Below are 12345 nucleotides of genomic sequence, written 5' to 3' on the forward strand. Positions count from 1 at the left end.
TGTAAGACCTAATGTTTCTTGGAGAAATGTTATCATTAACATTGACTGTATCGACTAGTAGGATAAAATTGCGAGTTTTTATTTTTTTGAATTTTTAGTAGGTTCGAGTCCCGGACGAGGCAAGCGAGTTTAAGAAAATCTTTGAATCCAGTTTTATTTCTTTTTAAAAATAAAGGAATGTCTCCTTTAAGTAAAATGAGCCAGCTTAAGGATTTAAGGTAGTTTCCCTCCAGGGCCCGACTTATCTTTCCACCCTGTATACGTCCGATACCCGAACACTGTACATATAATTTTATTCTGTACTGGTCTTTATTTACTGTACACATACTTTTATTCTGTAGACAATAAAGCCTAATTTTCGTGGAACTCTTACACCATACGATATCCGATATCGACGACCGGTCTGGCCTAGTGGGTAGTGACCCTGCCTGTGAAGCCGATGGTCCTGGGTTCCAATCCCGGTAAGGGCATTTATTTGTGTTTTGTGTGATGAACACAGACATTTGTTCTTGAGTCATAGGTGTTTTCTACGCATACTTACAAGTATGTATTTATCTATATAAGTATGTTTATATCGTCGCCTAGTACCCATAGTACAAGCTATGCTTAGTTTGTGGCTAGGCCGAACTGTGTAAGATGTACCCAATATTTATTTATCTAACCGCGCGTACCGGTCTTTCAGATCTGAGAAGACAACTAAACGTTTGGCGACGGGCAGCAGACTCGCTTCCTCACATGAGTAAAGATGAGCTAGTCGTCAAGGTAAAAATTATGTCTATCTGACTACTCAGTGGTCTGTGACCACTTACCTACAGCCCGTTCACACAGAGTCTCCTTATTTACGGTACCCGTTTTAATGGATATAACAAAAAATTATGCTTTGTTCACACATAGGCACGTATACGTGTTTTTTCATTGATGGCGTATGGAGTTGTATGAGCGACTTCCCATATGACACAGTATTCAGTATACAATAAAAAATTTCGGTCATTTAAATTATGACATTCCGTTTCATCATCGAATACTGGATGAACGGAATACGTATTCGTCATATATCTGGGCTCTCAGTTAATGCCGGATACGTTATACGGTGCCTATGTGTGAACAAAGCATAATTTTTAGGGTTCCGTACCCAAAAGGGTAAAACGGGACCCTATTACTAAGACTTCGCTGTCCGTCCGTCCGTCCGTCCGTCCGTCCGTCCGTCCGTCTGTCACCAGGCTGTATCTCACGAACCGTGATAGCTAGACAGTTGAAATTTTCACAGATGATGTATTTCTGTTGCCGCTATAACAACAAATACTAAAAACAGATTAAAATAAAGATTTAAATGGGGCTCCCATACAACACACGTGATTTTTGACCAAAGTTAAGCAACGTCGGGAGTGGTCAGTACTTGGATGGGTGACCGTTCTTTTTTTGCTTTTTTTTTGTTTTTTTTTTGCATTATGGTACGGAACCCTTCGTGCGCGAGTCCGACTCGCACTTGCCCGGTTTTTATTTGTTGTATCCGTTAAAACGGGTACCGTAAATACGGAGACTCTGTGTGAACGGGCTGTTAGTCGTCTTGGTCAGTACTTAATGTTTGCCTTTTAAATTTTAGGAGCGGTTAGAACGTAAGGTCCAAAAGATCAGCTCGCAGCTGGCCATCGCTCTAAAGGAGAGCAACAAGCGTGCGTGCCCTAAAGACACCTTCCAGAGGACCCTCTCCGAGCTCAAGGAAAAGGTATTTGGACCCCTAATACACAATATAACTGTTCTAAGGGCCCTAAGGTATCCTGCATTATTAGACCCAGGGCTCGGAAACCGTTTTATTTTTCAAACCGGTTTCGTTCTTTCACCCGGGAACGAAAATGATTTCGTTTCCGATCGCGGTTACCGGTTAAAGAACTGGGCTATAACCGCGAAAATCGAAGTTCGCAAATTGCGGGCATTTTTCTCTGTCACTCTAATTACGCCTTCATTGGAGTAAAACAGAAAGATCCCCGCAATTTGCGAAAAACGGTTTTCGCGGTAACCCGCCCCTCTGTTCTATTGAGAAACTTATTTATGGGAAATTCGTTCGCCTTCCGTTTTTGTGGAACGAAATTAACCTGTTAAATTGGAAATATCGAAGCGAGATAGAACGAGTAAGTATTGCTATCTTTCACGTATGACAACGAGTTTAACCAAGAATCTCCGAAAGCCAAGAGTACCTAACCGGTTACATCGTTCCTTGCGAACCATAAAATTCAGTTCATTCAGTTCCCTCTTCTTACCGGTTAGGAGAGAGAACGTAATTTTTTTAACTTCGCGTTACGTCAATTAACCGGTTTTTTAATGAACGAAATAATATAACGGTTTGGGAATGATATTAACAAGTATTTCAATACCGGTTCTGAGCCTTGTTTGATCCTAAGTCGGCTTAAACTCGTGTGTGCCATCGGAAAGTTCCTAAATTAATTATTTTGTATTTATTACAATGTAAGACTACGTATAAAAATCATTTATTTAAAAACAAGATAAAACTCTCCCAAAGAATATTTCGGTATCGTCTTGGGTCGTCCCATTCCTTTTTCGTCAAGTTCTTAAATTAGTCCTATTCTGTTTTCGTCACTCAATGCGTCACAATCGTCGGTGACTTTCAATGTAGAATGAGTGACGAAAGCAGAATAGGACTAATTTAAGAACTTGACGAAAAACGAATGGGACGACCCAAGACAATACCAAAATTTGACCAGCAAATATGTATGAAACAATCTTTTTCTTCGGCGGATTTCGGGGTCGGTGCCATATTAAAAGTTGCTCAGTGTGACCTACGCATTAATGGGTTTGAATAAATGTTTTTCGCTAGCTTAAATCTAAAATAGGCCATTGAGACATTGTACCAAGGATGCTGGCGGCATTTCCTTGATGTATCGCAATGCTGATACGTCGTGCGAGGTAGCCGCCAGCTCTTCGGTCACCAGTTACGTCAACCAGACGCTTCGCGATTTCTGCGAACAACTTATGCGCGCTGGGACCCCATGGACCTAGAGTAATTAATGTAAGACTAATTTTATCTACGTTTCTAGTACAAGATCCGGGATAAGAAGCTGCTGATAAAATCCTGTGTCGCCATCGGATTTGTGGTCATAATGTTCTTCCTTCACGCCTTCCCTGAATTCAGTGAGTAAAATTAAACTTTATATGTAGTACAGTCAGCAGCAGAAGTTGCTAAGCGGGCCAGGTGTTCAAAATGATCTTGACGCGACTTTATTGTTAAGAGAATAAAAGCGTGTCAAGGTAATAGGGCAACTTCTGCTGTTGACTGTATAGTTAAGAATATTGAGATGGATATGTGGAGTGACGAGAAAGGATCGGATTGAGAATGAGTATATCGCCATCTACTCGAGACTAGGCGGAAGCTCTTTCCATCTTTTCGAGCTATGGCGCCATAACTTTGGCCTAGTTTCTGTTTGTTAATTTTTAGGGTTCCGTACCTCAAAAGGAAAAAACGTAACCCTTGTAGGATCACTCGTGCGTCTGTCTGTCTGTCCGTCTGTCACAGTCTATTTTCTCGGAAACTAGTGGACCAATTAAGTTGAAATTTGGTACACATATGTAAATTAGTGACCCAAAGATGGACATATTTGTTTATAATTTTAAAATACATAGGTTCGAAGCTATTTAAGAAAATAGCCAAAAAATTACCATCGCCCCCACCTTTATCTCCGAAACTACTGGGTCTAAAATTTTGGAAAAAAAACACAAGATAGTTATTTACCTTTATAGATGACAGGAAAACCTATTAGAAATGTGCAATCAAGCGTGAGTCGGACTTATGTACGGAACCCTAGAAACGCGAGTCCGACTCGCACTTGCCCTCTTTTTTAGCCAGGTTTTAGTATCCGACTGCTGGGCAAAGGCCTCCCCTCGCTTCCTCCACTCAACCGTCTTTATTAAAAATTTGAATTTTGTAATATTCCCACCAGATCGCGTGTCGCTCGGCTGGACAGCTTTACTGGGCGCCATCTTGCTCCTAATCCTGGCTGACAGGGAGGATATAGAATCCATCCTGCACAGGGTGGAGTGGTCTACTTTACTGTTCTTCGCGGCTCTCTTCGTACTTATGGAGGTATACTAGTTTTTAAAGATACTTCACAATTTTTCTCCTCATTTTTCGCCTTCTGTGTTATAGCACAGATGAAGATTCACTCTCTAACTGTTACGATTAAGACAGATATGACCACATGGTGGCGCAAGCGCCACGCGCGGTCTGTGGCTAGCCACAGTAGCCACCAAAATTGGTGTGGGACGGATGTACTTGTAGCTACTTGTTGCGACGCAACCAATGTGCCAAGATATATCTCGATCTTCGAGATGTATCTCGAAAGGGCAGGATAATTCCTTGAGCTGGTCATCTGGTTTTTACAATAGGGAATATTACGCGAAACTCTGCGTAGGTAACAAGAAAATCGAGATTTCTTTATCTAATAACCTCTCTATCACTCTTGCATATTCGAGCGATAAAGAGGCAGATAACTAATAATGCTTCTACATCGTCTTGGTTGGAACATATACAAAACTATTTTGTTTTTCTCTCGTGTATTATCTTTTTCTTTTTTGGTAGTTGTGGCAATAAAACTTTTTTTTTTTTTTAAACAATCAAGAAAACTAAAACCTACTAATCAATTTTAAACAAGATGACATATCTAAAACACTCGGTTTATTAGGGTTCCGTACCCAAAGGGTAAAACGGGACCCTATTACTAAGACTTCGCTGTCCGTCCGTCCGTCCGTCCGTCTGTCACCAGGCTGTATCTCACTAACCGTGATAGCTAGACAGTTGATATTTTCACAGATGATGTATTTCTGTTGCCGCTATAACAACAAATACTAAAAACAGAATAAAATAAAGATTTAAATGGGGCTCCCATACAACAAACGTGATTTTTGACCAAAGTTAAGCAACGCCGGCAGTGGTCAGTACTTGGATGGGTGACCGTTTTTTTTTTGTTTTTTTTTTGCATTATGGTACGGAACCCTTCGTGCGCGAGTCCGACTCGCACTTGCCCGGTTTTTGTTGGAAACTCTTGATATAGTTCATATAGTAAATCACGTAAAATCTGCTCTTCCACAGGCGTTGACCAAGCTAGGCCTGATCGACTACATCGGCGGGCTGACCGAAGCCCTCATCATGGGGGTCCACGAAACCCATCGTTTGGCGGTCGCCCTTCTCCTCATACTCTGGGTAAGGATAAACGAGCAGGGCTCGGAACCGGTATTGAAATACCTGTTAATATCGTTCCAAAACCGTTATATTATTTCGTTCATTAAAAAACCGGTTAATTGATGGAACGCGAACTAACAAATTACGTTCTCTGTCCTAACCGGTGAGAAGGGAACGGAACTTTATGGTTCGCAGGGAACGATATAATACCGGTTACTCTTGGCTTTCGGAGACTCCCAGTTAAACTCGTTGTCATACGTGAAAGAGATAGCAATATTTACTCGTTCTATCTCGCTTCGATATTTTCTATTTAACCGGTTAATTTCGTTCGTCGGGAACGAAATGAGAACGTATATGGCATAAACCGTTATCTCAAAAGAACAGTTCTTTAACCGGTAACCGCAAACGGAAACGAAATCCTTTTCGCTCCCGGACAAATGTCCGAAACCTGATAACGATTCCGAGCCCTGTAAACGAGAGATTAGGGGTATCGTCTTGGGTCGTCCCATTCGTTTTTCGTCAAGTTCTTAAATTAGTCCTATTCTGCTTTCGTCACTCATTCTATATTGAAAGCCACCGACGATTGTGACGAATGTAGCATGAGTGACGAAAGCAGAATAGGACTAATTTAAGAACTTGACGAAAAACGAATGGGACGACCCAAGACGATACCAGATTAGGGCATGTTGAACCTGACTTAAAGTGGTATCCTGACAGGACTGATCAAATCGGTCGATTTGATCAGAAATGAAATAGGCGTCAATATCAAATTTTAGATTTATGGTGATATTAGAGCACTCTAATTGAAAAAAATTTTTTTGGCAAAAATTTAATTTTTGGTACAGGCTTTTATCTCTAACAAAACGCGTCTGTTACGATCAGGACAGATAAGGCCGCTAGGTGGCGAAAGCGCCACGCGCGGCTTATGGCTAGCCACCAAAATTGGAACGGATGTAGTTTTAGCTACCTGTTGAAAAGGGACGAAATCGCGGAGTGAGCCACGCTTGCTTTGGCTAGGCCGGCAGTCCCGGCTTGCTTTCTGCGACTCCTAAGGCCTACTTGCGCCATACTACTAACCCGGGGTTAACCGATTAAACCTAGTGTCAAATTGTACTGGCAACCATGGTTGCTCCAGGTTTAACCGGTTAACCCCGGGTTAGTGGATTGGTGCAAGTGGGCCTAAGTGACAATAATTCTTTCTCCAGATATCAGGCGTGACGTCAGCGTTCGTGGACAACATACCTCTGACGACAATGATGGTGCGGGTAGTGACATCACTGGGCACTAATCCTGCGCTGGGGCTACCTCTACCGCCTCTCATATGGGCGCTGTCATTCGGAGCCTGCTTGGGAGGTAAGGAGATATGTATAACTCACGCGAGTTGTTTTTGGCTACCTTTTGACCCCCCTTGCCCCTTAAAAAATATCCATAAAAATAAAAAAGCCCCTAAATAGGGGACATTACTGCAATGTGCCGCCAGAGTGCAGCACTACCGACTCATTAAATTCATAGACTAACTTATACATACTGTGCCTTAAACTGTTTTTTGACAAGTTTTCACAGACAATAAAATATGACATTGATGCATCAAGGCGGTTTGTTGACAAGGGCCTACCGGTAAACGCGGAAATCGTAATTTAGTTATCAGCCTCTTTATCGCAATATGCAAGAGTGATAGAGAGATTAGATAACGAAATTTCTATTTTCTTGTTTCGCGGTAGGCCATGTCAATGTGGTTTGTTTACTGTATGTGCCACAAAGGTGCCACCTACGCAGAGGTTTGCCTAATATTTCCTATTATTTCTATAGGAAACAAGCCATTTTGCTGATAAAAATTTCCTGATCACAGGTAACGGCACATTAATCGGCGCAAGCGCAAACGTGGTGTGCGCCGGGGTGGCGGAGCAGCACGGCTACAAGTTCACCTTTGTGCAGTTCTTCAAAGTCGGCTTCCCTATCATGCTCGGACACTTGGTTGTAGCCAGCGGGTATCTGATCGTATGCCATTGTCTTCTTACGTGGCACTGAGGTCCAGCTTCGAAACCAGGGCTCGGAACCGGTATTGAAATACCTGTTAATATCGTTCCCAAACCGTTATATTATTTCGTTCTTTAAAAAACCGGTTAATTGATGGAACGCAAACTAACAAATTACGTTCTCTCTCTCCTAACCGGTAAGAAGAGGGAACGGAACTTTATGGTTCGCAGGGAACGATATAATTCCGGTTACTCTTGGATTTCAGAGACTCTCGGTTGAACTCGTTGTCATACGTGAAAGAGATGAGAATGTATATAGCATAAACCGTTATCTCAAAAGAACAGTTCTTTAACCGGTAACCGCAAACGGAAACGAAATCCTTTTTGTTCCCGGGCGAATGAACGAAACCAGTTTGACAAATGAGAACGGTTTCCGAGCCCTGTTCGAAACTCAAAGCCCAGATCACGGAGCAGGGAGGCCTTGAAGATCTAACTTTGAAGATTGGGTTTTTTTTGGTGTGTGTGAGAGTGGCGAGGCAGAACGGTTCTAAATTCACCTTCGTGAAATTCTTCAGAGGCGGTTTCCCAATCATGATTGGACACTTAGTCGTAGCCAGCGGGTATCTGATCGTATGTCATTGTATTCTTACGTGGCACTGAGGTCCAGCTTCGAAACTCAAAGCCCAGATGACGAAGCATCAGGCCTTGAAGATCTAACTTTGAAGATTGGGTTTTTTTTTGGTGTGTGTGAGAGTGGCGAGGCAGTCGGTTATAAATTCACCTTCGTGCAGTTCTTCAAAGTCGGTTTCCCTATTATATCATGATTATGATTGGACACTTAGTAGTAGCCAGTAGGTACCTGATCTTCTTACGTGGCACTGAGGTGTTAGGTCCACCTTCGAAGCTCAAAATCCCAAATCACCATCACCTTTGAAGATTGGACACTTTTTTTGGTGTCCGTGAGAGTGGCGAGGCTACAAGAGCACTTTCGTGTAGGCCTTTAAAAGTCGGTTTCCCCATCTGGTGGACTGGAAACTTGGGCCAGCAATAATCGATAGTGTTCGATTTGTCACTTTTTTCTTACGTCGCACTAGTGACCAAGTCCTTCTGCCGTTGTAGTTTTGCCGCAAAAGACGTCAGCTGACGCGCGCGGCTACAGCCTAATATCAACCTTAGTGTCTTGCGATAAGGTTCACATTGGCGCGCCGCGCACGTTAAGCGTTAGGATTCCAACAGTGTGCGGCATAATGATTTTTGTATGTACAGTCTGACAAATAATAATAGAAATTAAAAAGTGGCAATACTGTAGTCGTCCCTTTAAATCGATCCCATCAAAAACATTACAAGGTAAAAAGATGCAAGTCTCGCAATGCAATTCTTCTACTACAAAAAAGTTTTGAGATGTAATGTGAAACCAAAACGGTTATTTTAGTCAGTGCCAGGGGGTGTTAAACCGTAGAAAGGTGACTATTGGAACCTCACTTATGGTGGACCGAATCCACCAGCTGGGTCTTGAGGTATCCCTACCAAAGACGGAAGCTCTTCTTTTCCATGGCCCAAGAAGAGGACCCCCTCACAATGCCCATATTAGAGTAAATGGGGAGGTTGTGGCGGTTAAGGCCCAAATGAAATACCTAGGCCTTATTCTGGATGGCCGTTGGCAATTTAAGGCGCACTTTGCCAGTCTTGCCCTCAGGCTAATGTCTACAGCCGCAGCCCTCAGCCGGCTGCTTCCTAACGTTGGTGAGCCGAATGCCACATGTAGGCTCCTTTACTCTCACGTCCTGCGTAGCATGGCCCTATATGGCGCTCCTATATGGGTAGATGCCCTTTCTGTGGAAAATAGGGCTCTACTGTGCAGGCCACAGAGGGCAATATCATTGAGAGCCGTCCGCGGGTATCGGACGGTATCCTTTACAGCGGCAACGATCTTGGCTGCAGACCCTCCCTGGCATTTGCAAGCTCACATTCTTGCGGAGGTCCACCGTTACAGGGCTGGGAGAAGAGCGGCGGCAGAATTCCCGGAAGAAGAAGAAGTGCGGAACATCCGGGCGTTAGCCCAAGAAGAGACACTTCGCCGCTGGAGGGTAGAGCTCGGCGCAGCAGAATATGGGCTGTCAACGGTAGGGGCTATACTGCCGCACCTGGAACGATGGGTAGAAAGGCGGCAGGGAACCCTGACTTTTCACATGGTGCAGATACTTACTGACCATGGATGCTTCGGTAAGTACCTGCACCGCATAGGGAGGGAGGAATCCCCCATGTGTCATGAGTGTGGCGCGCAGGTAGACACGGCGCGTCATACTCTCGAGGAGTGTCCTGCATGGGGGCTTCAACGGACCACCCTCCAGGCAATACTAGGAGCAGACCTTTCGTTGCCGAGCGTTGTTAATGCCATGCTCGACAGCGAAGAGGCATGGAAAGCGATGGCCTCCTTCAGTGACCAAATAATGTCACAGAAGGAAGCAGCGGAACGTGCGCGCGAGAATGATCCTGACGCGCACCCACTCCGCCGGCGACGGGCTGGAGGCAGAGCCAGGCGCTATGCGCACTTGCTGCCTCCACCGTAGTGGGCTGTGCAGGGCTCCGGGGGGAGTCCCTGCTGTTAAAGGCTCACAGGACTAGGAGTGCCTCACCAAACTGGCACCCACAAATCGTCTGCGGCCCATGGGCCGGCCGCCGGGGGCGTACGCAGTCGAATGCTGACAGTGATCCTGCGGCGCTCCTCTACAAGGCGGAGTTGGCATTCGTTGGTGGTTTTAGACGGTAGTCCTAATACTGGTTAGTCCGTCATCGCTCCTGGTTCCCCCGGGCTAGGTAGCATGCGTAAACGCATTTCCCCAACGTTAAAAAAAAAAAAAAAAAAAAAAGGGGGTGTTAAACCGTATCGATAAGATATTTTAAATCAATCTAAGAAAACGGGACACTAACAGTATTGCACGTTTTAATTTCTAAAGGCCACTGACGAGCCTTCCAACAGTCCAAATAGCGTGTCTGCAATCCAAAATCAGTCCGTGAATGCCGAAAACGTACAATGTTTAATATTAGGATGCCGTCCATTTGGATGAATCCATTGTAACGGCATCCATTTGGAAGGCTCGTCAGTGGCCTGCTTTATAAATTCGATGTGAATATTATGTTCTTTTAAAATGACATTGGGACTTAAGAGCTTGTACTTCATAATTATGAAGTGTGATCATGATCAATATTACCCACCTTTTTATTTCGTTACATGTGGCATTATCTATGAAAAGGGACCTTATTGTCGATGGCGCTTACGCCGCACAGCGTCGCGCGGCATTGTATTTATATCGGAGCATCGTTAATAATGGCGAAAGCGTCATCGACAATAAGGTCCCTTTTCATAGATAACGTCACGAATATCATTTTGTACCTTTAACACGTACTTAATACGTTAAATTATTTGTCTTTATTTATTTTTCTTAAGTTAGGTTGTTTATAACATGAATAATAAAGTAAAATACAAAAGCATAAATATAAAAACAATAAAAATACATACGTTACTTTATTGTTAATAAAATAATACTGTGTGTGTCCTTGCTGTATTCAGGGAAAAGATTCCATAGGCATATGACATGCTCAAGTTGCGGAAGGTCTACAAAAAGTTTGAAAACTTTTCGGAAATTTGTGGATTTCCACAAAAAAAGTGAGGATTCTTCAAAAATGTCGTTTTTTTGCTATGTATTTATTTTTTGTACCCACTACAATTATTATGTATGTATATACATAATAAGTGTACCAATATAGGTACACTGGCGTTCAAAAGTGCATGGAGATATTTCAACCGTAATATTGAGGCATTACGGTCGACATCTATCCATGATGCACTTCTGAACGCCACTGTAGGCGAAACTAAGCTGTCTTTTCTCTGAAATTGACTATAAAAAAATTTCTCGTACCTTGGACACGGTGAAAGCCGTCATCTCAATATATTTTTTTGAAGATTATAATATAAATTGTATGAATATGATAGCGGTCAATGTACCCACACTATGTCCAAAATACATACTTTAATGTGATACATTAACTGAAATGTACTGTCGGTGTTTAATTTCTCTGGACATAGCAAAACTAAACAAAATACAGTAAAATCACTTGGAACACGATTATTCCAATCAACTGAGATCCTTTTATTCATATATGTATTTATATAGGTAACTAACTTTTTCTTCCAAATTGCTTACGTTCATGTTAATTTTGATAATAATAAGCAAACTGATGTGATTAAAACAAACAAAAAATGTTGACGCTTTTCATGCGTTATTGCGATGAATTTCTAAAGGTGTTTAGTTAATGGTTAGGCCGACTGTACTTTTCATTATTATATTATGGGGCATTAATGAAAAGGGAACTTCTTGTCGCCGCTTACACCGGACAGCGTCGCGCAACATTATATTTATATCGGAGCATCGTTAATAATGGCGTAAGCGCCATCGACAATAAGGTCCCTTTTCATAGATAACGTCACAGATTATAATCTTTAAAGTTTTAGATGACATTATATAATAATTATAATAAATATTAAGTAACATCATTTAATAACTATTGAGGTCACAAAGTTCGTTATTTATTTAGTTCTTTAAATATTAGTGTAATGTCATTATTGTTCCGTCCTTTAGAAATTATTTACATTAAAAGTGTTTGTATTACATAATAAAATACATATTATGTATAATCAAATATTCGCTAAATTTTTTTAAGCATATTATACATACACAAACACAAAAATGCGCGTTTTCCCAGAGATAAGACCTAGTTAGATCGATTTTTCGCCCCCGAAGACCCATATAGCAAATTTCATCGAAATCGTTAGAGCCGTTTCCGAGATCGCCGAAATATATATAAGCACCTTTACTTTAAAATACTATGAAGTATATAGTATAAGTATACACTGTTTTTTGTACATTCCATTTAATACATAATGGATTATATCCTGAACATAAGGTGCATGAAATTCTTATATTAATATTTTATATAAATTATATGATCACTTAAATTATAGCCGTATTGTTTGTTATTGAAAAAATAATATGATCACAATAATAAATATTCTACTAGCAATAATTATGTAAGAGTAGATTTATATTTAATAGTAGTTATTTTAACAATATTGTGATTCAAAGTATTGTCCCTAGTTGTATTATTAGCGCTATGTAT

General features: G+C 41.8%; 1 protein-coding gene across 2 annotated transcripts in view; it reads left to right on the forward strand.

The window, feature by feature from the left end:
- Positions 1–8619, forward strand: part of LOC134677971 (P protein-like) — a 67818-nt gene extending 59199 nt beyond the window's left edge. For both annotated transcript variants that reach the window (XM_063536402.1, XM_063536401.1), the window contains 7 exons: positions 683–762; positions 1604–1726; positions 3054–3147; positions 3954–4096; positions 5102–5212; positions 6397–6544; positions 7041–8619. In XM_063536402.1, the coding sequence (XP_063392472.1) occupies positions 683–762; positions 1604–1726; positions 3054–3147; positions 3954–4096; positions 5102–5212; positions 6397–6544; positions 7041–7219 (878 nt within the window). In that variant the 3' untranslated portion in view covers positions 7220–8619. The remainder of the gene's footprint in view (positions 1–682; positions 763–1603; positions 1727–3053; positions 3148–3953; positions 4097–5101; positions 5213–6396; positions 6545–7040) is intronic.
- Positions 8620–12345: the final 3726 nt, after the last annotated feature.

Source organism: Cydia fagiglandana, chromosome 27 (genome assembly GCF_963556715.1).
Source record: "Cydia fagiglandana chromosome 27, ilCydFagi1.1, whole genome shotgun sequence".
Lineage (NCBI taxonomy): Eukaryota > Metazoa > Arthropoda > Insecta > Lepidoptera > Tortricidae > Cydia > Cydia fagiglandana.